The sequence below is a fragment of the Branchiostoma lanceolatum genome, chromosome 6 (genome assembly GCF_035083965.1).
Source record: "Branchiostoma lanceolatum isolate klBraLanc5 chromosome 6, klBraLanc5.hap2, whole genome shotgun sequence".
NCBI lineage: Eukaryota > Metazoa > Chordata > Leptocardii > Amphioxiformes > Branchiostomatidae > Branchiostoma > Branchiostoma lanceolatum.
In genome coordinates, this window is record NC_089727.1 from 13,806,835 (window position 1) to 13,834,471 (window position 27,637).

The 27,637-nt window shown below is 40.6% G+C and overlaps 1 protein-coding gene across 1 annotated transcript; it reads right to left on the reverse strand.

Moving 5' to 3' along the window:
* Positions 1-230: 230 nt before the first annotated feature.
* On the reverse strand, positions 231-26,963 carry LOC136437251 (inverted formin-2-like). Its single transcript, XM_066431731.1, has 21 exons — positions 26,204-26,963; positions 23,047-23,162; positions 19,810-19,969; positions 19,351-19,384; positions 18,938-19,076; positions 16,667-18,701; positions 16,315-16,442; positions 15,618-15,697; positions 14,812-14,914; positions 14,202-14,287; positions 12,812-12,983; positions 11,368-11,475; positions 10,983-11,053; positions 10,575-10,695; positions 9,915-10,079; positions 9,335-9,482; positions 8,967-9,063; positions 8,458-8,664; positions 7,831-8,019; positions 4,470-6,730; positions 231-4,204 (listed from the first exon to the last, which is right to left on the reverse strand). The coding sequence occupies exons 1-21, from the start codon at positions 26,586-26,588 to the stop codon at positions 4,062-4,064; spliced, it is 6,948 nt and encodes a 2,315-aa protein (XP_066287828.1). The 5' UTR covers positions 26,589-26,963; the 3' UTR covers positions 231-4,061.
* Positions 26,964-27,637: the final 674 nt, after the last annotated feature.

Below are 27,637 nucleotides of genomic sequence, written 5' to 3' on the forward strand. Positions count from 1 at the left end.
CTATTGAGTCATATCCATAGTACTCGCCATACTAAGAACCTACATGCCTGGCCAGGTACTGGCCTCTCGGTGCCCTGGAGTGGTTTTAAGTCGACATTTGAAATGGGGTAGAAGAAGCATTTTCGCAGTGGTTTTTAAGTTCACTGTGAAGAGGTCACTGTGAAAACCATGAACATAACACCACCATGAAAATTTCTGCATTTACAGCATTCAAGTATGACACAAGCAAATGATTGCACACTGTCCTTTATTTTATTACAAAATCCATAGCATTTCATGTGCATGGAATGATGACCAGTGAATAATCTTGGTGTGGCATGTTGTTAGGCATGCAACTTTAAAGATTAGTAAAAAAATAGATAAACTTATGAACAGAATGGTTACTCTAGACCACTCAAATTTTACTTCTTAATGTGTCCATTTTTTATTAACACAAAACCTGAAGTTGACCATTTATTGATAAAGAATTATTGTAGCCATCAGGTGATAATGATAATAGCCACTTCAATGGTACAAGATCTTGTAATATATCTTTGGAATAAATGCATATTTGATACACATTGTAAATATGAATGGCCCCAAATCGTGTTGAATCATTGTGAATAAATCTATATGACAAATGTGATCATCTGTAACTCCTGTCACCACATCTCGCTTTTTTGACAACTTACAAGTCTGACAAAGATGTCATCAGGACATAACATTTGATGGGAATAGTAAGACTTCTTAGGTAACATTTCTACCTTTTTCAGATGCACATTCGTCAAGTAGACAAGAACGGAGTCTCCTTTGAGTTCTCAAGCCATATAAATACACAAAACATTCCAAAGGAAACTTTGACTAGCCTGGGAACCATCATGGTCTTTGATTTGTATTTCTGCATCCATGAATATTTCTAAATCACAACTCCCCCAACCAGCAGAAAAGCAAGACCACTGGAAAGTATCTTCCCCTAAACAGACCCAAAATCTCAGAGTACTCAGGGCAATGATTTTAGTTTTGTGAATATAATCTGATAATATTAACATATTGTCAATTTTGTGAAGTACTTATGACACTATAAATAGATTTTAGTTCACTGCGCTTAAAATTTTGTGGCACTGTGAAACTGAAGAGTTGTGGTTGAAGCTATATATGGTAGTAGCACAATAAAAGGCAGAACACATGTTTGCGGTGGGATGAGTTCGCTATGAGACATCACCACCAAAACAGCAAACACTTAAAATTCTACAATCTACAATAATCTGAGCAATCCCATGATTATTGATGTCATGGATTGTACCATTATCTAAGATAATGTACATATTAAGAGGTAGCTGTATACATGTGGCCATAAGTACACAATATCTCCTAATGACTTAAACACATATATCACATATAGAAAGTTACCATATGTTGTTGGAATAGACCTATCTATCAACAGCATTGTCACAACATTTTTTCACAAGGAGCACACATTTAAGACAAAATGGTTTTCCTTTCCTTGCATAATGCACATTTTATGAGTCGAGAAACTTTCTATGCCATCACAAACTTTCCAGTTTGGGATAGGATATTGCACTTTGCCTTTTATCATAGATATTTACCATCAAAATCAACATTTAAACATCACATTGGTTGTTATCTATGACTATATGTAACTTTATGTGACATTGATTAGATAATTCTTATATATAAGTGTAGCATTGGAGAAATTTATCATTGAACAGCAGTTGTACAGTAGCCTGAGTGTCATCCTGTTTCAGTTCCAGGCTCTACCTTCACCTGGAACTGAAACAGGATGACACTCAGGCTAGTTGTACAGACCAAGGATCACGTGATTAGGTCTACTGCTTTAAGTCTAGCATGATTCAATAAGCCAGCCTGACTAAAATCGCACATCACCTGACCAAACGGTACCCCCAGAGAAGGTGCCCATCAGTGCCTGACAGCGAGAGACTGTAACACAGCCTACGCATAAGCCTCTTCAACATTCTCATAACAAGAAACAAAATGAATCTGATGTGTACTAAAAGAACAAGAACTAGGACAGCTCATACTGTTCACTTAGAGACAACCAAAGGATTTAGATGCACAGGGTGGTAAGTCTTGTTCAGGTCCAGCACAAGATAATCAGTCGCAGTGTGGAATATGGTCACAAGGAGGCATAAGTAGGGAAGAAGGAAAAGTTGCGATAGAAAAGAGTGGATAATTTTGTGATCAGAGTCTTCCATAACTTTTTCTTGTCGATTAGTTGATGTTAGTCATGACAAATAACCTTAATCATGACAATTTACCAACATTTGATATCCACATTGCACAGTGTAAAATCTGAATCTTAATCTTATATTTCTCCTTTAACTTTTCTTCATTTGACCTTTTGGAAGAAGTGATGCAGGAATCTGGTATATGATTATTGCTATGTTGTTGATTCCTGCACACACTATTTGAATTCTGTTTCACCAGAAAAAGTTAAATGAGATCACTCACCAAAAAATCTTCTGTCATGGATTGTCTCTTATTTGGTACAAAGTAAAGTGACCTTGTTTGACTAATATTTCAGCTTACATCTTATCTATTATTCAGCTCAGCATATGGAATGACACCAGTATCTCTTAACATAAGGGTTACTTAAGTCAGGAAGATGGCAATATTGAGATAAATACTGACAGAATTTCTCTAAAAGTTCAACAGCTCACATTACATATGCAGTATCTATGGGTGGATAGTAAGATTAATGTCTTGTTAGTTTCTTATGTAGCTATTCTTAAAGAGTAAAAAAAGCTTTATTAAGTAATGCTGGCATGGCAGAACTTAATTTTGAGAAGACTTGCCTAAGAACCTTTGATATGTCACTGCTTGTATAGAAAGTTGATACATTCTACAGGAAAGTTAAATGTATTGGCTAAGCATCTACCCATATTTGAGTCAGTATAACATTTTTCAGACGTTGTTCTCCAAAATGTCACAATGTCATGGGAAGCATAATTTTTCAAGAAAGGTTAAGCTTGCAAGTTACTTGTTAAAAACAATTCTCCAACTACAGTCTACAATGATGTTAACTGTAGGCTGTTCATAAGATTAGACAAGTGTATTTCCAAGCTATTTTCTGAAAGTACTGCCATCTGTTCAGGCCATCGAAATACATCAGAATTTAAAAGGCGTCATCTTCTGAAGTCTCCTTCAAATAGAATATTCTTTGTATTAAGGTTGCCTCTTGTGGCCAAATCTACTATTGGTTACAATTTACATGTTTTTTTATATGAACACTGAAAGAGGCATCAATACCAGATGTCTGAGTTAGAAACCACCTATAAGATTTGATGGGATAATTCATTCTCATCCTTTTCCAGTTGTCAAGCAAGCATAAGCATTAACTTATGAGAGGGAATTCGATATGACATGCATACTTCTATCAGTCACACACAGCCATCTTTGAAACACTGGTGCAGCATGTTGTACCATCTGAATGTAATCAATCAATGTTTGCCAAAAAACAGTTACTTAAACAACGGATACAATTTTGAAACAGATATTTCAACCAGCATCTGCTATCTTTCGTCAGTGACTAATGGAAAAACTGGAGAACCAGGTTGCTGTCTGAAACATCTGTTTCAGAATTTTATCCAGTTGCTTGAGTAACTGTTTCTTGGCATATCTTATTACCTGGATGTCTAACCTTCATCAACATAATCAATGTTTCCTAAAGCATTAACTTTGCTTCAATGCCACTTTCATGTACAACCACCTCATATGCATACTCCCCCAACCACCCTGTTTGTTTCAATTTATTGGATGGCTGGAGCCTTACAAATTAGTTAAGTTGGCTGGCTCTTTTCCATATTGCACATATTTTTTATTTTAATTGGTCTCCTAATCTGCCAGTCTTAAGCAGAAAAAATTCATTTCTTCTATAAAGCAGTACATTTTTTTTGCCTTCCCATAGCTTCATGAGGCAACAATTTATTATTTTACCGGTATGGAAAATCTCCTTTTACAATGTTGCTCCACAATTAACTTTCAGGTATGTTTCAGCAAGGGTTATTGTTTTACAAAGACCTCAAAAGATGGAGCCTACACCTTCACTGCTGCTTGCAGGTGATGGCATCAGCTATCTTATTAACATCAGGTAAACCGAAGGGGCTTCCAGGAGGACTGCAGGCGTTCCGAGCACGGTGCCTGGGCGGAGGTTCGATCGGCTTTTGCGCTGGTGGTGGCTGGTCTCCTGTAGAAAAAAGGGACATGTTAGGAAATTCCATCAAAATTCCTTTTAAACAATCCATCAAAATGGTACTAAACTATGATTATATCCTCATCTGTTTGTGAGTATAACATAGAAGTTAGGACACTAACTGGAGAAAACTCTAGATGAATAATACATGTATTCCTGCACTCCAATGGAAATCGTTAGTAAAAGCACACAAAGCAAATGTCCACAAGCAAGCAAGTGTACCACGAGTCATCCTCTTGAACTCTCTGGCACAACTTACCTGGTCCGAAAAGTGACATGGCCAGTGCAACGTCACTTGGGACGTCCCCCTTGGCATCCTGGACTTTCTCCTGCAGCAGGCTATAAGGGCTTGGGTCCTCGTTCCATCCTCGAGATCTACGTCTCTCCCTCATCGACAAAGTACTCGGCCGGGAACCGCTGTCACGTCTATCCCTGGAGGAGTCAGGCCCCTCTCTCTCTTGTTCAGTCGGCTGGTTTTCCTCGGAATCGGGAAGCTGGAGCTTCCAGTCGATGATGGTGGACTGGGACTGTCTGATGGGATATGACTTCATCTCAGCTTGGCCTTGGATATGTTCAGTTGTGGCAGCCCGGTGGAGCTCGTAACGCGAATCCAGGTCAGAAAACTGCTCAGAGGAAGATCTGGTGGGTCCAACCTGTCTCGGTGGCTGGTCCTTTTTGGGCTGCTGGGCACCCTGGGGCTGACTAGCGCTACCTTCGGTGTCAGCACGACCCAGTTCGTGTGACGAGGCACGCACTGGGTTCAGTTTAGCCGAGGTAGTGCCATCTGCGTAACGGGCTTGGTCCAGTTGGGACATGGCATGGACACTGACCGATTGAGGTGGAAGGGTGGTTCTGGCATAACCGTGAGTTGGAGGATGACCTCTTCTGGAGCGGCTGCGACGCGAGTGACGGCTGCTACGAGATTGCGTGTCATGTCGTGGCTGGGAACGCGCCAAGTGAGGGCCAGCCTGGGCATGCAAATGGTCCAATAAAGGTCTGCTTCGGGAATGCCCCTGGTCGTGAGAGGGGATGCTTTGGCCACGAGAAGGGTGTTGTTGAGTATGAGGGGAGGTTTTGGCATGGGCATGACCAGGATCAAGGAGGGTGCTACATTTAGCATCAACTTCATCATGATGTGTATGCAAACTGTCCTGACTCCGGAATCTGTCCCTGGCTTGGGCAGGATCTGACTGAAACTGTGAGGAATCTTGCAAATTTGGGACGCTTCCTAAGTCGACATAGTCTGGTAGTGGAGGGAGGCTGCCCATTGCATTGATGTCGATGTAGTCAGGTAGAGGAGGAAGTTCTCCCATTGACGCGATATAGTCAGGAAGTGGAGGAAGATCACTCATAGAGCTAGCATAGTCAGGTAGGGGAGGGAGCTCTCCCTTCTCAAGGATCTGTTTCGTTGTTGGGGACAAGCTCAAAGCTTGTTTCTTAGATTTGGGGAGGAGCTGTCCTTTGCTTGGATGTTTGATGCTTCCACCATCTTGAGTGTAACTCAGGCCAAGAGACGACCCACTCCTGACCTGTAGGACTTCAGGCTCCTGTTCTATGTTGTAATCAGACTCTGCCTGTGCCAGTACACGTTGAGCCTTCTTGTTGTGATGCTCTACCCTTTCATCAACTGATCTTTGCCTCTCACGTGAGTCTAGCGTTCTGTGAGATCCTTGGTGACGATGTCGCTCGGCTGGTGCAGACTTGTGTCTTTGCCGAGTTCTCCCTTCTGCCTCCGCCTTTGCCCTTGCCTCTGCCTGTTGTCTCTTCTGCCTCCTGCTTGCCTTTGTATCCCGTGGTAACGAGGTAGAAGTAGGCCATCTACTTAGACTAGTGTGCTCTCCCAGTATCACAGTTGGTTCGGGAAGCTTTTCTTTGCTCTTAGGTTGAGCAGCGGATCCTTTCCTCTTAGGTTGAGCAGCAACATGCTCAGGCCTTGCCACTCCCCGTTTGTCGACATGCTTTCCTTGTGTCACTATTGCAGGGGAAGTGTCCATGCCCATTGTCAATTCTGTCAACACCTGCTGCCTCGAGCGAGGACGTCTCACGTTTGAGGTTGTTGATGACACCTCTTTTGGTTGACCTGCAAAACTTTGCAATGTCATACCCTCTGCACTGCCCACCTTTTCTTGGCTAGCCTGTTTCTGACCTGGACCTGTTTTGGCTCCCATATGCTGCTTGGCATCACTTTTTGTCTGTGCTGTCTCGGACACTTTACCATCTGTTATATCTCTTTGCGACTTGTTGTCACTACCTTTTAATTGTGCTACTGTTTTTTCCGGTTGACTGTCTGCTTGAATTTTCTTTGCAACATATTCATTTTTGTTGGGCTTTTCAACTAAGGAGTCACCTGTGGGGGGTTGTTCTTGGGATTTGCCAGTTTTCTGTGGTTGGGGGATTGCGTCGTCCTTCTCTGTTTGGCTCTGCTGTGGTGGCTGACAGTTCTCCTCGTCAGCACAGGTAATCTCTAACTTCTGGATCTGGTGTACTACATATTCCATTGCTTCCGGGGAGATAACTGCCCTGCAAAAGTCAACAGCACAACCAAAAGTCACAATAGAGGCTTGATAGTTTGTTTGATACCATAGGATTTTTTTAACACTCTGTCCACCACACATCACATGTTGCAAAAACTACTAAATGTGTGAATGAACTTGCTACTTATTAGTAAATCACATCACTTGGACAGTTTGGACTTAGATGTTTCAAAATGTGACAAACACTTACATCTAGATTCTAATTGTGCCAATGACAATGATGTGATGGTTTTTGCATACGTAAGAATCAAGCTAAAAAGAGCCATCAAATGTGTTGACGGTTCATGTATTCATAAAGATATGTCCCTGTACCAAATCTTACGACTCTTTTCTGGTTGATTATGAGCAATGTCAAACCCAACTATGGAAACCATTATTTACTATGCATCTACATCCATATGTACATACAGGTTATTATTTTTTGCTATTTGACACTCTTCTTTAATGTCTAATGATAGAAATCCAGGAAAGCTAGTAGTCAGAGGGTGAGGCAGTAGGTATATATGTACAAACTTTACAGGTACCTGGGATGTAACATGCAACACTGTAAGGCTCATCAATTTCTCCCTGAGCTCCAGGCTTGGTCATGGACACTTCCTGTTGCTGTTCTGTTTTTGGAACATCTTGTTATCAAGTTTGGAACATTTTTGATTGTACAGAGTTTGATCAGCACCAAAATCCACCAGGTTAGTTGTTAGCCATGACTACAGGATTTACGTTATGATGATTGCTTTTATTAGTAGTGTGGGCGTTTGTACACCACTTCTCACTCCACCTTTGGTGCTCAGTTGATTCTTAATAAGGCATGTGATTTGAAAAAAAAACATTTCCCAGTGTTAAGGATGGATTTGGAGGGATAGAAAAGAAGAACAGAGCTCTCACAAGGTGGTATCCGATTAAAGAGTTTCAAACCGTTTTAGTCTAACTGAATATGAATTTTGTTGATAGTGAGAGATTGAACAAGCTGATGTTACTAGAAATTTAGTAGGCAGAGAAGTAGCTGCAGTTGTAAGTGTCTCGGCTTCTACACCGAGTTGTAAGTTTGCAAGTTATGAAGCAATTAAAGCAGCTTTTATGATAAGTCACCTTTCCTTTGGGGATGGGTAAGACTTTTCACATTCAGAGGACTGACTCAGACTGTCCTCGTCTGTGGTGCAGGAGGTTATACTGCTGGAGCGGTCCCTGGGGACATGGAGCAGACCCTGTCCCTGGTCTGATGACTGGCTCTCCCTGTCCTCACTGGAGTCACGCTTGTGGGACCTTCTCTCTCTTTTTCTGTGTGAAATAGTATGATAAATATTTTGTTGGTATGGAGGCTTTGAACAGGTGTTCACCATGCCCTCCGTTGTTAGAGTGAAGCACAATAAATAAATGAATATCAATGATTGTACACATGTATCCTTTCTACTGTAATCAATGCATTTTTACAACCTTTGTGTATGAATGAGCTTTGGTAGGAAGAGAGTTTGATATTCTATGAAATTGACTTCACTTTAACTCATCAACTAAAGACTTAAAAATTTACAATAGGTCTGCTACTCTTAAGAACAAAATCATTAGACTTGTTGGTGAATAGAACTTAAATCTGTTTCTTGTCAGATTGTGATCCACGAGTCCTGAATTTCTGAAGTTCTGCTGACATAGAAATTGTCATGATTTCATTTTGCCATGACAGTGAATGAAGGTAGTCAGACTTGTGCATTGCCGTATTACCTATCCTTTGCTGATGTGTAGGATTTGTCACTCTCTGATGTCTGACTGATGATGCTGATGCTGCTGTCCTCGTCAGTGGTACATGATGTGACACTGCTGGAGCGATCCCTCGGCACCGGCAGGCTCTGGGGCACGATCTGGGTGCGATCCACCTGACGCTCCCTGTTCTCGCTGGGATCCCGCTTGTGGGATCTCTTGTCCCTTTTCCTAGAATTAGGAATTTTAGGTAGAATCAAACCCAACATCTGTGTCAGTTGTGCTTCATACAGTGCTTTAGTCTATAAACAATAGCAAGAAATTTGAATTCTGTTTGTACATTGCCTTTCAATCCCTTCATATGTCTGTTTCTTAACATGAAAACAAGCCACTCAAAAGGATGCCTGTCAGTTTCCATTTGCATTAAACAGAAATACAGTATCTAATGCATGCTCACCATTAGTTAAGTTTCCAAAGTTTAAAAGGAGAACCCTCTAGTGATTGCAGAGACATAGGTTGGAACGTGACTGTACCTTGCTGGACTGGCTGTTTTAGTTTTCCCGTGAGGAGATTTCTTCATCTTGAATCCTCGTCTAATGTCCTCCAACAGGTTGTCCACCATGCCAGGTGCTGCAGATGCACAAAAGCATCAAATTATGGAACCAACCAGGTGTTCATCAGAACTCTTGAAATGGGGCTCAAAATACCACCTGCATGTACAGGTTAGTACAGTACTTAGTAGTAAAATTCAAGCTGTACAAGTATTTCTGATGTCTTGCATCTAGCTTTCACTGGTGGATTTTTGTTTGCTGTGTTGATTGCTACCTCTCGTGAGATCACTGTTTAATAATGAGCTGCTTGTACAATGTCACTGCTCTGAGACCTGATTTCTTATTTCTACCTTCTGTTTCTGTGGGAGAAGCGGGGGCGCTGAAGCGTCCGGGCGGTGGGGCGTCGGCCTTCATGGCCTTCCTCCTGGCCTCAAACTCCTCCCTCTCACGGCGCTTCTTCTCCGCCATGTCCTCCTGCAACCGCCGCTGGATGTTCTCCTGAGCACAGCAAATTTTAAGATATTTAGTAATTAATTTTCAAATTATGTCATACAGTCACATGTTTTTACATTTATTATGTTATACAGTCTAAACTTCCTAAGAAGACCACTCAAGGGACTGACACAATCGGATCTATATGTGGACAGGTGGTCAGCATAGACAGAATTCTTAATACTTGTGTCAATGGGAAAAATTAAGCACCAACAAAAAGTGATCATATTGACCAGGTAGTATTTATGAAGAGATGGTCACTTGTACATGTTTGACTGTTATAATGTAATGGTATTTGCCAAATTTTTCCTTTTGGTGCACATGCATTCTACTAATACCTTAAGTATCATATCCCACCAAAAGTAGGTTTTAAAATATGCTATCATCTGAAAACTGGAAAGATTTCATCCATCATTTTGACGCGGATGATGGACACACCTTGTGAGCTGTCTTGACCCTCTCACAGAATGTCTTGAAGATCTGCAGGCACTCCTCAAGTTGGAAGCAGTTTGGGTCCTCACAGAAGTGGACAGCCAACTTCCTGGCCAGCTGCTTGATGCTGCCCAGCTCTTTCTGCAGCTCGCAGACACTCACCATGGCTCGCTAGGTAATATAGATTCTACATCAGAAATAATGCCATCCACATTGCATTCCTAAGTATACAGCATTTGCAGTCATGGATTGAGAGAAAGGATCACATAATCAGATTATTAATTCAAATTAAGTTAGATATGTCTCAACCCTTTTCGTTCCATAATTTCTCTTTCTTGTACATTCTTATTCAGACTGAAAGTTGTGAAAAAACTTTTGGAAAATAAAATGTTATGCACTCAGTACCTGACTCTCTACCGTGTGGAGACATCAAATTACTCCCAGCTTTTATGCCGGCTGTTTGTACTACTGCCAAGTGCTCAGACTAGAATATATGCACAACTATACTAATCTTATATGTACATTTGGTAAAATCATTTAATGGAGTTACTCAAGCACTCAGCCATTCTGAAAGTTCCTAAGATTTATCTTGTCCAGTGCTAATATGTGCCCCATGAGTGTTGTAATCATCCATGGATAGTGTCACGGACAGAAGACATGCCGAACCTCGACAAACGTTTGGAACTGCTCCTTAACATCATCCTCAGAGTTGGACAGCTGTTTGTGGAGACGGTGCAGTCCTGTCATCAGCTGCTGGATCTCACTGCTCAGGCCCTCCATGGATAACCTAGGGGATCATTATAAACATGTTGAGCAAGGTCGCCCACCAGGAGGTCCAGAATCGACCTTGACCCTCGAGTTCACAACACATACCCACGTACCAAATGTCATCACAATCCATCCAGAGGTTCTTAAGATATTCTGCACGAACTCAGACATACATGCAAACAGAGTAACTATAACAGTTTTTTTTAAATGTAATGCATATTCACATAAGGTTTGTTCTATCTAAAAGTTATTATAGAGGCATTAAAGAGGCTTTACGATTAATGGTAAAAAAACGATTTTCCTGACCTTGCTGCTTCCTCGAGATGTTTCATGTCATCTGGGAAAGTCAAGATGGCTGGATCCTTTTCCTCTGCTTCCTTCAGGGGCAGCAAATACAACATCAAATAGATGAGTTTTTATGTTACATTATCCTAGTTTAGCCCATGCATACACCATTACTGGAGTTTTGCCTGTGTAGGAGTGTGGATAATTCACCATTATGAACCACAAATCCAAGTTGTAAATGAAATCAGTTCCATTCAAGAGATAGTTACCTTTTGAAAAAAAAATTTTATTCCTGTGTTCTGTGTAGACTAGTAGACTACATTTTTGACCATAAACAAGAAATCATAGATATTGCAGATTAGTATTGATCATAAGTGCATTTCTGGTAAAAGAAATGCTCCATTACCTGCACTACAAAATGCATGAGGTTCATCTTGGGCTTGTTGGCTCTGGTGTCCACCAGACGCAGAAGAGAGTGGAGTCTGAAGCCTGCAGCATTGCCAGCATACCCACCCTGCACAGGGATGTATCTCCCTTTTAGTTTATAATAATTTACAGCAGGATTGGTACAAACTGTCCATATACTGTAAATGCAGAAATGTTTGCGGTGGTTTTATGTTCACGGTTAGCACAAACTTAAAACCATCACAAAACTTTTTGCCCTCCCATGACTGTAGCGCTTAACTATTGTTTCAAAAGCGAACTGCAAACACTCCATTTCCTCCCTACCGCAAAATCAAACCATACTAAGATGAATGCATTTACAGTACATGAATAACATAGTCAAAGGGTTTGAAAGCAAATAAACTTAAAGGCGTAAAGGATAAATGAAAAAAGCCAAAGTTGCTATGATTATGTAAAATAAAGAGCATCTTGCACATACCACATTGATTGTCTTTTGGGCTGAAATAGATACAACATTCAATAATCCTTGCATTGCTAATATTTCTAATAGTGATAAGGAAATACAAGAAAGAGCAAATTTGATTTACTTTTGATCACAGAGATCTAAGACTTTGACAAGCTTTAACCCCTGCAGCATGTAGAAATTTGTGCTGATGGAAGTTTTACAACTACTATCTTAACTCCTTTCTTGTACTTTCTTTAAAGTCTTCTTCCAACCCTTGAAATGGAAAAAGAAAAACTGCATGGTGTCCAGCTTTTTATTTTTAAAAGGTAGAACAGCTGCAATGGTCTGATAAGGTTACATGACCATTTCAAATACCTTGTGGCTGCAAACTATAGAATTTTCCTAGCTTTTACCAGATAAATGTCAACGGACTCTCAGTATCAGTAACATTAGTCATATGGTAGCATTACAGAAGAATTATGTGGGCTGTGTGTATGAATGTTTTATAGAAAACACACAGTAGGAATTCAAAATGACAGAAGAAAAAATTGTGACAACACTTAATCTGCTTGCAAAAACCTAAAAAACTCTTAGTACAAAACTAAAATGTCAGGTAAATTTGCATTATGTGAACTGGCCTTGGGTTATAGGACTAGTGCTAACTACATTTAACGGTGATGCGTTAATGAAGGTTACACATCCAGGTAATAAGTGTACGCCAAATGACCGTTACTCAAGACAGAAGAATAAAATTGAGTCTGTACTACCGGATTACTGAATTTTTTAATTGAGATTCAGTAATCCAGTAGTAAAGGCTCAATTTTATTCTACTTTCACGTGACCTAGGTGTCTAATGATCACAAACATGTGACAGATACTCAAGCAACTGGATAGAATTTTGAACCTTTTTATAATTTCATCCAGTTGCTTGCGTACTGTCATTTGATGTACACTTAACCTTGACACACAGGTTAATAGGTGAGGAGTTGCTGCAACTTACAAAGTTGAGGAAGTTTCCAGTGAGCAGGATGAGCTGCAGGAGGCGCTGGAGTTTCTTGTTGTCCAGCAGGTCCTGACAGGCCTGCTGGATGGTGCGGATGGACGGCTTCAGGAACGCCATGCTGGCGGAGAACTCCTCCTTCATCACCATGCCTTCCACACGCAGACGATAACTACGCACAGGAACGGACAGGAGATGTGTCAGTCTCAATTTTAAGTTCAGTTTGTTTCATTTAAGTTTTAGAACTCATCCTTCCATACGCAGATGATTACATATATAAACTACACCGGATCAGACAGTAAGGGAAGCAAATCTTTGTTTCAATCTTAGTTGCTTCATCAGTATGCCTTCCACAGGCCTTGACTTGACTTGAATTGACATGCAGAAGATATCTAGACACAGGATCGAACATGAAATATAGCAGATCTAGTCTTGATTTTAAGTTCAGTTTGTTTCATTTAAGTTTTGATTAAACTTTTTCTTCATCGTCATGCCTTTCACATACAGACGATAACAACACAGGAACAGACATAAAATGAAGTGAAGAAAATTTACATTTTAGGCCACACCAATTTAATTTCTTGGTTAACGGATTTTTATTTTCAAAAAAAAAAAAAAATTGGGCTAGCCTTATGTTTTCATAATTTTTTTTGTTTTTAAATTATTATTTTTTTTAAAAATAAAAATCTGTTAACCAAGAAATTGAATTGGTGTGGCCTTAAGTTCAGTTTGTTCCTTTTTTTTCCAGGTGTAGTTCACTTTTTCTTTAATATCGATCATGCCTCCCAAATGGCTCTCCACATATGCTAAGATTTTGAAACTGTATCACCCTCATCACTTCTATGGTTATATTGACACACCGTGTTCTGGTGTATGCCTTGCATACTGCATGAACTATGATAATGTCTTCATTTTAACAGTTGAGTGATGAAACACTCTGATTAAGGGGGGCAGCAGATGTTCAGAATAACGAGAAGCTAATTATTTCTAGTAATTATTGTAGAAATGTCCGATCACAAAATGAAGTATTCATTCATCATCAGTTAAGGCAACTGATGACCAATAAATCAAGATATGGGGACTAAATGATTCATGAAAAACCTGACTCACTGAGTGCCATAGATGAATCTGGTACATTCACAGAATTCACAGAGGGAAAATTCCAATAACATATCCCTTTGGTATACTGTCAGCATATGCATGGAAAATCCAAAAAAAGAACCACTAATATTGCTGGTTTCAACATAGTTATGATCTCAAATTATTTGCTAGTCCCCTACACATTACAGAAAGTATGCTAGATTACTGGCATACAGAGAAACTGTATTTTGTAGAGTAGTTTAAGTTTGAGAAGTAAGATGAATTTGATTGGAAGATAACGTTATTTCACCTTGGAAGCTCTAATAGAAGGAGGAAGAATTTCTCAGCTGCTCCCAGCTTGGTCTTGTCACCTTCGTAGGACGTTAGGAGCTCAATCTGTGTTTAAACATCACGAGATTAGAATATTCTTTCCACATTGTTAACATACAGATACAGGAAAGTTACAAAGTGCAAACTACTATATTTAGTTACAATGTAACATACATTGGAGAAAGCAGAGTGTATCCTGGCAAGTTTACAGCAAGGATATGGTGCCTCTGTTTTTCTAATTGAGAAATCTGTGTGTAGCAGTGTGAAAATCAGCACCATGGACATAGACCATTAACATTTTACTAGTGTATCCCCATCATATGCAGTGTGAGCTTTTACTCAAAACGAAAAGTTATACAACAGTGAAACTATCTTATATCATATTAGAACCAATATCGACATAGAATTACAGCCAAAGCCTTTGCCAAGTGCAGGTAAAGGTGGCCTTCACAGGGAGCTTTTTGCCCCACTAACATCACATCACCTGATGCACTCAGCATTTTCCTAGTGTGGGTAATGTCATTAGAGTGGCTGGCAGAGGACAGGTTTTTACGACTTTATTACATGCATTACCTAACACAAGCACATACCTCATGAGCCTGTGGCAGTAATCTCAACAGTCCCTTAAGTCTCTCCGCACCCATTTTCTCAGGGTCACCTTGCTGTACCATGTCTATAATCTCTTCGTGGGAGCTAGAAATGGAAACAAAATTTGTTCTGCATGAAAGAGCTCTTTTCAAATCCCTTCCTGAGGGAGTCTGGTTAAGGTTTAAGCTTCACATTTTTAAAAACCTGTTCAACCTCAGTTTTCTAAAAACAATTACTGCAGGCTCAACCGTTCATCAGGCTTACGTGATTCCTAATGGGAAAATCCTTTCACATCCTTAATGTTCCGTCTGTTTTCCTTAAAGTCTCACAGTAGCAGGGGATTACATTCTCCATTTGCTGATCCTCTGAAATTGATTCTTGGAACATCTGACAGCGGGCTGCTGATTCTTTGAAATCTCTTCAAAGATCTTCTGATCCCCTGCTTTCATCCCCTGGATATTAGCTTTGGTTTAAAGTCTTTAAACTTTTAACTACATAAACGAAATTGGCAAGGGATACGTTTTTCAAAAGGTTTTAATTTGCTAACGATCGGACAGCAAGCAGGTGTGATTTAAAGGAAATTTAGATATTCAATCTTTTATTCAGATTGCAAAATTGGACGAAGCTAGGTTCTTTTGTGAGTAAAAGCCCTGTATTTGCTAACTTCAGCATAAATATTGCTGAGATTTGCAGGATGTTCATAGAATGTAAAATGGGCAAAATTTCTTATAAGATCGCAGATCTGCTATCCCTGGAATCTTGTACCACCTAGTCCACCGCACACTCTAAGAAGCAGTAAATGACCTACCATTTGAACTGACGAAGGTAGATGTTGATGTTCAGACTCCTCTTCCCCTCTAGAAGGTTGACCTGCAACAATTGTTTTGTCTCACCACCGGGCAAGTAATGTATGAAGTTAGTGAAGGGACTGCATGCATGGTTGTTACCACTACCTGATATATGGGAGCTTTACTCGACTTGCCAAAGTTTCCTTCTCTTCTTGAGTGCCAGCTAAGGTAAAATGTGCACATCATATTTTTCTACTTATCTATGGATGATAAGTAAAATCCATACTCCAAATACATATCTTGAAGACAGGTAAAGATTTCATACAGGTAGTCATGCTGCCCTACATGCAAGGAGGCATAAATGGCACTAAGTAAGTATAGTCATGCCACTACATTAGTCTCTACCTCTTTTAGTGTAAAGCCACTTTACGAGGTCTAAAGAAAACTGCCTTCTGCTACTGCTTGCATCTAAAAAGAGTCATCAGAGCACTATCTAATACCGAACGTTACTGCATCATTTTAATTCCTGGAGATGCCTCTGAAATCAGGGCTATCAAACCCAATATGATCTGCTACTATGATACCAAAATCTGAGTGATCAGCTTAAACTTTGGGCCAATTTGTCCTTTTGATATGGTATATGGCCATTATTTTATGAAGAATTACAAGTAGACCTTCCAGTTGATATTGATAGGACAGGTCAAAGGTGATCCCTACCTCCTCCTGTTTTTTCTTCCTCTCTCTGGTGGGAAGCTCTGTTTGACGGAAGAGCTCTTCTGCTCGGGAGAAGTCTGGCTCGATCCTCTCCTCCCACTCACGGATCTTTGTCCAGACGTTGTTCTTACCTGAAAGTTAAGGGTACAGTTCACAAGGGTCATTTGTAGCCCGTTGCACTGACAGCAAGAGGTCTTGGTTGGGCAATACATATGTTAAGCTAACCCTTGTCTTGCTTTTGCTCTTTTCATCTCTTTCTGTAAACATCTTTGGGAAAATATGACAAATATGATGGTTACAGAAAGCAGATGTCTTACAGAAGGTACATGTAGAACGTAGAAGTATCAAGCCTTACCTGACATAGCATGTTGTGGGATTTTAACCCAGTTGACGTGCTTGAGCTTCCCTGCTGGTTTGGGCACATTTGGGTGCACCGTTTCCTCCTTCCGGTCGATGAACGCCACTGGGATGCTCACGCGTCCGGGGGGAGGGGGCGGCACGGGGGGAGAGGAGGGGGCTGACTGAGGGGGGTTTCTGGTCAGGAGGGGTGGGGGAGGGCCTGGTGGGGGTGGGGATGGAGAGGGGGACATTGATGTAGGGATGGGGGAGACAGTTTCTGCAGCAACTACTGCTTGCCCCTCTGCTGTGAAGACAACAATGGTGCCAGGTTGGGAAGACGGGGGCTGGGTGTAGCTGTAGGTGCCACCCTCGATCAGGGCATTTGCCGTGCTGATTGGGTACGCATTTGTGGCAACTGTGGCCGCTAAAGTAGAAGATGCAATGGTGACTATGGTTGTACCAGCTATGCCTGTTGATGGGATGACCTGGCCAGTGGTGGTGTACAGCATTGGTGCTGCTGTGGTTGGGTACGATGCAATAGTACCTGGATACGGTGCTACAGTACTCAGGTATGGGGCTATGGTACTTGGGTACGGTGCTACTGTGCTTGGGTACGATAGAACAGTATTTGGGTAAGATGCAACAGTACTTTGATAAGGTGCTACTGTGCTTGGGTACGATGCTACAGCACTTGGGTACGACGCTACCGCACTTGAGTATGACGCTTCAGCACTAGGGTACGACGCAGGAGCAAGGGTAGCGCCAGCTGCGGTTGGTACGCCTGTGTACCCTGTTTCTGCATACGAAGCTTGGTGTCGGCTTTCCTGGATGGCTTCAGAATAGCCAGTTCCAGGGTAGGGTGCAGGAACCATCCCCCCACTGCCTTGCCTCTGGATGGCTTCAGCACCAGCCTGGTTAGGTACGACTTGCGTCATAGACGTTGTGTGAGTTGCAGAGACTACAGCATTTCCCCCACTGCTTGCTGCCCTGGCGTTAACATCCCCCACCTTGTCTGATATAGGTACGCCCTGGCTTGGCATGGCTGCCTGAATGGGCATACTGGTACCAGAGGTTGCATACTGGACTGCTGCGTGATATGGCTTAGCCCCCATTTGTGGCAGAGGTGCCGTGGACAAAGGTGCGTTTGCAACATTGGGTTGTGCGGGATATGGATAACGCACAGGAGGGTACTGCTCCGGGGGGAAAGCACCATGTCTGTCGGGGACATTCATGGAAGACATAGGGATTGCTTCTTCTCCACTATCTGTGTATTGCTGCATGAGGGCATTAAAGCTGGCTAACATACGGTTAACTGCCTGGGAGGGTTCAGGGGGAGCGGGGACTGATGCATCGGCCTGTTGGATAGACAGAACTGTTGTTGTTGACGAGGGAAACACGTCCGTTACGATAGAACGGGGGAAAGGTGGTCGTGGGCCAATTCTTGCACCTGATTGCTCTGCACTCTCCTCTCCCATCGTGAAGGGAGTTGGTATGGCTCCCGTTGGAATTGCCGCTTTCCTATGAACTTGTTGGCCGACTAGTTCCTCTTCTATTCGTAACAACTCATTATAATTGTACCTATACAGCTCTTCTTCAGTTGGCCTGTGTGTAACAGGCCCTGTTTCCCTTGCAACACTCCTTGGCATTTCTCCCCCAGTTTTACCACATGTTTGACACATCATGGTCCTGACTTTCTCCAGATCTATTGTCTTTTTCCCCATTCTCTTTCTTTCATTCATGAGGACCTCTATGTCCTTCATCAGCAAGTCAGTCTGTGCCTCGGAGTGAAGATTCTTTCTGGGTCTCTCAAGCGTCCTATTGCCGCCATCGTCGGTACCCAGGGCCAACGTGTTTTCGATTTGCCATCGTATTTCCCGTACGCCCTGCGCGAGTAGCATGTCGGCCTGGTAACGTCTTTCTAATAATGTGGCCTTTTGTACGAGTCTATCTAGGGTGTCCCAGACAACATCACTGAAGGAGTCTGTAGGGTCCAGTTGTAGAAGGTTGACCAGAATGTTGAGGAATGAGGAAGCCTGAGGACTGTACGAAACCTGAAAAAAATAAAAGAATTTCAATAAAAAACATGCATGAGAACTCCTATCCCTTGCTTGATAAACAATACTACAAACAAGTAATCAAAGAACTTAATGTAAAATAAAGAACTGTTACACACACACACAGTTAGTAAGTAAATTCAATGTAATTTTGGGGTGATTTTTCTCAAAAGTTGCACTAGATATGATGTGACCATACATTTTGAAAGCTGCCAAGAGGAGATAACCTTTACCTTCTTGAAGATTGCATAGAAGACATCAATGTGAGATCCCAAGTCTATCTCCTCTGGATTGGACAACTCTTCCTCGTCACTGAGTTTTTGCTCATCAAAGACTTCACATTGGATCAGCAGGTCTGGGTCGTCTCCACGCCTGGACACACGATCAGAATCACAAGCATGTAAGTCTTGAATAGAACATATGGTTGCACTTTATATTACTCATGGCAAAAGAAACAATAAACAGTTAGGACAATTCCTGGCAATGTGGTAATGGACAAGAAACTTGTTGTTACCTGCTACAATTTGATCTGCATACTTTTGAATTCTAAGTAACTGTAAGCACATTAATCAAAGCAGTGTTACTGAATGATAACACTACAGAAAGTTTGTGTCAATGGTGTACATAGTGAAAATGGGCGACTGACCTGAGATCTGTCATGATGTCAAGGAGCTGAAGCCCTGGAAGATAATGTTTGTAAAAATTGGTAAACTCACTGTGAACAATTAAGTACAGTAAATCTCTAATGTAGTAAATCTTTAATTAGAAAGTGGCAGTATACAAGGTAAGCTAGCAATTACTTGCTTTTCTACAAACAAGGAAAATGTAAGAGTCATTGACTTTGAATGTTGATGACCTTGAAAATTGAAATGCAAGAGCTACAGAAACTTTAAAATCTCCAATTCTTGACTCCCTACCTCAGGGTTAGGACTACTTGAAGAATTTTGAAGGATGCCCGCACATATCCACCAGTTTATCTGAATCTCTAGGCCCCAATCAAAACCCTGTGCAAGTACAACTCTAGGCTACTCAAACGAGCCCCCTGAAAGCAATTTAAAACTTAAAGATTGATTCTCATCATGTAGGGATTGATTTTAAGGATTACCAATAAACTCATTGCGGATGCGGATTCTGTCCTCCAGATCTTCTGTGGCCACAATGATACAGTTGATAAAGGCCATGAGGGTAGACTTGTAAGTTGTCACGTCTGCAAAGCGTAGCTCGTTGATGATGAGGCTGAAGCGGTACCGCTGGTTCTTGGCAAGCTGGAGAAACACCAAGACATTCATGACAAGGTCACACACCAGGCGGCCCGTAAACCAATACCTTGGCTTTCGTCTTCCCAAGACCTACCAACAAACCAAGTTATGCTGACTACAAATATCCGGAAACACACATACACACACGCAGAAACATAAACACACATGCACGCTCAGAAAACAATACTTCCATTTTTCATGGAATCGTCTTAGAAACCATATACCAATACATTCAGATAGTGCTGGCCAACATAAGACAATTTTACTCAGACTTTATTATTAGGAGCAAGAGGCTTAGATTGTTATATTTGAATAATGTTGTTACAAACTGTCCATGGATATTAGCCTGGAGAATATAGGGTCATCTAATACATGACGAATTCTGCCTCAGTCAGAACAAAGGTGAGCAACATTTCAAAGCCAAATGCAGTCCACATAGTAGGCTTCCTTTACCCCAAAAGGGGGGTACAGAAAAAGGCAAGTTCTAATTGTTGGGAAAAATTTGCTGATCCATTTAAAGGAAGGTATTGTCATGGATGTTTGACGGACAGGTACCAGCTACCGTCAATATATGACTTCCCTTTATGCCACACCCTAGACAATTTTGAAGCATCCCTTCATGAGCAGACTTTCCTGTATGGACATGGCTGTTTGGCAGTCCATTCTATATGCTATGGTCACATTTGCATCAGTGCCATAGGGGGTATAACCCCAGCCAGGGTCTCAGGCCACAAATTTTTCCCGGTGGACTGCTGGAAACGGCAGGTACCTCTCGGTGTTTTCGCAATTAGGTCATGGTGTCCATTTGCCAGCGAGCCCTGGGTTGATTTTAACTGCAAGTTAAAAAAATATGGGGGCCCGGCCATGGCCAAAAATATCCCGGTATCCAAGGGGGGTCCTACAGGGCCATGTAGAGGCCACACCCAAAAGTGAAAAAAACACAGCCCGGACACTTTTTCCAGTTCTGACCATAGCATTACTCAGCCTATGCCCAAATGTATCTTTATTATTTTATATGGGAATGTGTCCCAAGCCAACATCCTTGGGCATTAAAGCCATTAACGTTATAGTAATGTGGATTGTATGATGTTTGAGATACTCACAATGGATGTGTATGTAATGATGAAATTCAGTGAAAATACTCAAGCCATCCATTCGATATGATCTCCGTATGATAACAATTTCAGTTTCAGCACCAAGGAGATGCCCACCCTTTGAAGACATGGTGCGCTTAAAATGACTTGACTGAATAAACCTTGTTGAAATCAAAATTTGCATTGATGTTTTAATATGCCATGAATTCTGATGTTTTATGACATGATTAAGTTAAATTTGCATGCCGTTCCACATTAGCAAGGCTATGTTCCTTTTTATGAGTCCATTTTGTGAGAATCTTGAAACCAGTGGTCAATAACAAAGCATTACTTGATATTAACATTGAGGGAATATGTCTTATAAATGATCCAATGAACGTACTCCAAAGAGATTTGTGATTCACCAGAATGGACTAGATACACTCTATATTCAACTGCACAAAGATACAAAATAGAAAATAGAGAATAAGTTGCAACCATGTTGTCTTAGATTTGCCTCATTCATATGCATGTAATGTTACATTCGTGTACATTCGAGAACAATCACATCACATAGTGGCACATATGTTGTTCCTAAAATGCATCTTTTGAAAGGTGTAAATTGCTCACCTAGAGCAAGATGGATTGTTAAATGTTTTTGTATAGCAGCCTACGTGATAACTGCAGGCTATTTGAACATTTATCACATAGGACAGGTATTGATTTGGGAAACCCTTATCTGTTTACTACATAACACATCACACGGCCATTACTCTTCTGTGCTGTTGTTTTGAAACATTTCTTTTGGGAGAGGTAGACCAGAAAATCAAAAAGGCTAAGAATATCAAGCATCTACAATGAATAAAAATAATAGAACACAATTCTGGATGCAGAAATTTAGAAGAAAAAAATATCAAACTATTCCGAGAAGGCTACAAGACAATATCTTAGACTTGCAATGAAAACCTTGACATTATATTTATTAGAGGAATTTCAATTTGGTATACACAGCACATCAGTGTACCAGAATGAAATGGAACATTTACTCTGATTTGTGTCAAATGTTAGGAAACGGTAGAATGAAATGGTGCCAAATTTCCCACTGGAAATTTCTTCATCTTTGCTATGCTACATACCCCTGGGATATTCCAGCATGCAAAATTTCCGCAATATTCCAGTATACGTGTGAACGGAATTGTAAGAAGAGAGGTACTTGCTCCATGCATAGACCTGCCATTGTCAATTACTCAAGGTGCCTCAAGGTTAGAAATGCTCATGTGCACCAGTGCGAGGGAAGTGTTTTCATCTATTATTTACAGCTCTTGCAGGTATACAAGTGCCCAGAATGATACATCAGTATGAATTACATACTCCAATGCACACCACTAATCAAAACATAGCACATTACGAAAGTTTACAAAATGATTAAAACATTGACAATAGGTAATGTCATATCTAAGCCTAGGTGTTAAGCTACAAACCCTATACCTAGCATGTCTTAGTATATGATTGTATATTTATAATTCATAGCACATATCAGGTAAAACTTATCTGAAATAGGCCAAGGTCTCAGACAATAGCAGAACAGCTGAATAGAATGATTAATATATCCTGAACATACTGGTTACATAGGTCACCCCTACAGTTTTGTAGAGGACAACAGAATAGAAAAGAAGGGAGAGGGGTTGAAATACTCAATGTTCAGAATATAGACCGTCAAAAGAATAACATTAGCAGAAAGTATGTGACAATCAGCATTTTACAACATTTTGCTACAAAGATGTGCTACTGTAAATGCAGAAATGTTTGCAGTGGTTTTATGTTCGTGGTTTGTGCTGTGAACTCCGCAAACTTAAAACGACCGCAAAAGCCGTTCCACTGTGTGACTGTAGTGCTACCATTGTTTCAAATGCGAACTCAAAACCACCGCGAACCCTTCAATTTCTCCCTACTGCAAACTCAAATCCTGCGATCATTTCTGCATTTACAGTTGTTTTGGGAGGATGTTACCTTGTAGTTTTCCAGGGCATCAATTGCGAGCTCGTAGCCCTCCAGTGAGTAGACACAGATGGCAGAGAGCAACTCGAAGACTTGTTTCTTCACCATCGTGTTCTCTGTGTCCAAGGCTGGAGGAACAAATCATGCATTTGTGTCAACTGTCAATCACTTAAAGACCTGTTCAAAATGTTTCCCATAGGGCTGCAGCCATGTAGGCATTGAGGTTGACAATGATAATGATGGCAATTTTTCTTCTCAGAGCAGTGCAAGAACCAATCCTGGGGAAAAGGTTTTAAGATTAAATTCTCCCATGTGGATTGTCTGACTTAATACAGCAAATTCAGTTTCAGTTTTTGCTACTCTACATTCCTTTTATTAGAACTTACAAATTTTGAATAGATTGCATCTCATATTCCTGTTTGTATTCAATCTCTTCACATTGCAGCTCTTTATCTTTTAACAGAAAACTTATCAGTACTATCTTTTTCTCGTTTCACATTCTTTATGAGACATACGATATACACAGAAATTCAAGAATGACGACATCTCTACGTAAGCCATAAATCATTTTTATCTACGTTAGTTGTTAACTGATTCTGAACAAACGCCTTGAGATCATTTACATATCCCTGGTGGCAAAACACATATCTTCATCTTCCAGTGCATAGAAGGCAAATGTGATGTTAAGATAGGGGTTAGCTCAATTGGCACGGATCATTTCAGCGTACTGACGGCAGCCACCTTGTGGACTGATGGGAGTTATGATAAAGCATGGATGCCTTAGAGCAGCATTCCCATTCTCTATGCATCAAAGGAACCAGTTTTGGCTCAGAACTAAAGAATATTAAGATAAACGTTATCTTGCTGGACTGACTACATCGATGCTGAATGGAGAAGTCATTGTCTATTGCCACAGTAATGATTATGATAAATAAATGTGAAATATTAAACGTAGCTTCAAAAGTAAACAATACATCATCATTGCAAAGGTGGGTGGTTGATAAATGTTCGTGTGTATGTACGTGTGGGGGAGCAAATTTCACACAGATATGTAACTGACACTTCATGACTCGCAATTGCAGGTTTAAATGAGTTATTTAATATAGCTCTCTTAAAATTCAAGAATTTTATTATTTAAAACAGTCATTTATTTTCCATTTAAGTTTACAATTACCAATAAAAATAACAACATAAGAGACTCTACTAAAATGCTACTTTAAACTGACCATTAGAACTGTGAGCCACACCCTTAAAACAGGGATGGAATGCTACTGTATCACATATAGGAATACAGAATGACAGAGGCCTGTTTTCAAATGTTATTTTAGTCAGTGGAAGAAATGTTAAAACGAATGAAAATGATACGTTATGGCATCTTTCCACTTAGGAAAACAACCATCCCTACACATAATGGAAAAGAACTTCCCAATCCATACACAACAGTTGCATCCTACAGAATCTGATATTGGAAACTGCGCTACGACAAAATGTCAAACGAGCAAATGGGTGGGGCCAGAGCCAAGCCGTGAAATTTCTCTTACACAAATTGCCATTCTCCTTTCACATAACCATCACAATGCAGTGATAAATGTATGTTGACAGATTTAGCCATTCATCTGCAAATCTTTTCATCGTTGATTATTACAATTAAAAGATTTTTTTTCTACTTCACTCATGTATATTTCAACACAAATTTGCATGAACCCTTACTTAGAGTATTCACTGGTTCAGATGATACTTTCTGAAGATAAATAGGGCGTGAAATGTTCTCAAATTGCATGACCCTGTATATGATTTATTATGGTTATTAATGATTCCACATAATTTTGTCTTCCTACGTTGAAAACTGGATTTGTAATAAATTACATGTAGCCCTTGTGACCTTAAAGAAAATAAGATCCTGTTTGTCACAAAACCAACATTGCAACAATCTACCTTGTGTTCTGCATAGAAATAAAGAAGAATCAATTTGATTGTGAAGGAAATATTTGGGTATAGACATGTGACATTAATTACGTGACCAGTGAAGCATATCTTAGATTTTGTTTTGCTTGTTCAATTAATTAATTTTGCACATTTTCCTGCACAAAGTACAGTGGCAGTAAGGGAATACCGGTAGCCTTAATTTTATGTATCAAGACTTGTTTTGCACCTCATCAAATATCTCTTGCCTGAAGCAAATTCTTATAACCATAAATCACTTAAAATCTAATACTATAACATATTGCCAAGATTTGTTTGTCTAGAATATAATTGCAAGGAGATGAGTAGATTTTTACATGACTTGTATGGAATATTAATATGATAAAATTCTATGTTGATATTGTGGTTGATAGTATGACCAAGAAGCCCTAAATTGAAAGGATCACATTTCTCTTGTCCTTAATTACAGTAGACATTATCTATATCAGTATTGTACACAGATATCCTCTATTGAATGAAAATCTATAAATGAAATGAAATGTGTGTCCCTTTGTGTCCTTTGTGTGTTACAAATTCAAAATAACCAACTCTCCTGCCTACAAATGATAGGATCTTAGCGGAAGTATGGGGCAAGGGCAAGTATCATTCAGCACGCTTCATTATCTTTCATCCCTAACACCGGCGTCCCCTGGGGGCTCCGATGATTGGACTTTGGCACTGCCGTGATTTGGGAGAGGTCACATTGCCGAGTTGAACTCCCTCTGGTGACAACATCTGATCCTAGCTGCAAACTAGATGATTACTATTTCTGCCTGTATATCGACCAAAAAAAACGTAATATATTTTTTGTCTACAGAATTTTTTTGCAGTATCTTCTTTGTAAGTATTTTGATAATTACGTACAGAGGGACAAGATTTGCAAAACTGTCACGAAGTGAAATCATGAAAATCTGGTAATGAAATATTCTCACATCAAGCTGTCAAAGATGATTTGATGTTTGCGTTGGAATGATGGATGGCTTGTAACATACGTTTCCCCTATGACAGTGGACTATGCATGAAGTCCATTTGTTTTTGTGTGAGGGAATAAAGTCTTCTGCTATGAATCCTGTGCCAAAAAGGTGTAATTACAATGACATTCACAGGTAATTTGAGTCAGCCTATTGAAAAGCCACCCCTGATAGTGATGTAGGCAGTGGCTAATTAAGATAGATGAGTGGGTAAAAATATTTTTTGAAATGCCCACCTTTGGCCAGTGTTCTGGTGAATTCCCTGTTTTCGATGATGTATTCCAGTCCTGTGCGCGAGTTCATCACCGCTCGAACACACCCGACACACTCCAGTTGGATGTAAGCGTTGGTAAAGCTGGAGAAGCCACGGTCGGACAGACGATCCAGACATTCGAACAAAACGCCCAGCCCATCCAGCTGCAGGAAGTCCTGCATCCATTCTGCGTCGCAGTGCTCCAGCTTCTTCTTCAACCCGGAGTAGTTCTGTACGGTCGGCGTACGCAGCAAACGGATGCATAGCTCGGGGTCGGCATTCTCCAGGTTGGAGAGGGAGTCCCGGTCGAATCCCCCCTGCTGCTCGGCCGGGGGCTTCCGGGGGAGGATCCAACGCCGGCGAAACATTTAGGCCGCTCAGACAGCATCCATAGAGAGCAAGACTTAATCAGGGCTTAGGGATGCTGTTCTAGACAAACAACATAAGCTACAGAGCAGCCTTAACATGACTGTACCGCCCATTGTCTGTATTTTACCTGGACTGCATCGCATATAAAGGTGAGAAACACCACAGCCCATATGCATTCTCCCATCATGCAGCTGCATTAAATATTAATGGCCCTCTGACAAAATGGAGAGATAATCAGGAGGGGGCCTCATGCATTATTCATGAGCTGCATGCCTGCGGACATGCATTCAGCCAACCGACACTTCACGCCATTTTGTGCGATGACTAGCTGACGGCTCTGCCATTAGTGAGCAATTCATAACACATCCAGTGCCCAAAACTGCTAGCACATTGATATCAACCTTTAAACTGACAGCACATAGCAGTGATTTTCATCTGTTCGAATGTTGTAGCGACACCGATCAAGGCAGTTGACAAGCCCCAATAATCATTAGAGAAGAGTCATCAATTTCAGGGATAATTACATTTGCCAAGTGAATTTACCGCATTGCCCCAAATACGTGGTTACAAAATATGTGCTTACAAAATGTTTTGCATTGAAATCGAGCTGAAGTATGCTGTTTTTGATCTCAGTATTTTGCAGAGTCAGATAATGATTGGGCTGGTGTTGTGTTCTAATATTTAGCATTAAGAAAACAGTTTGAGAGGCTACTGGTATGAATGCTGAAATCCAACGTTTGATCCTTAAGTTCTGAATTTTATGTCCTTGATTTGTCTCTGAAAATATGAAGGAAAAGCATAATGTTACAAGCCCTGCTTATACACATGTACAAGGCTAACATTATATAATGGCATTAGTTAAACCTTATATATCATTGTTGTGGAGTATTAGTTTTCATTTCCCAGTAAATGATATGGAATTAGTCTATCGTTTTCAGTGCCAATTTCCCTCACATTTGGCACACTTTGATTAACCTTGATGGGCCGTTATGCAATTATGCAAGAACATGAGGATGAACAAGTTTTAGATATCATACTTTGTTGTTAT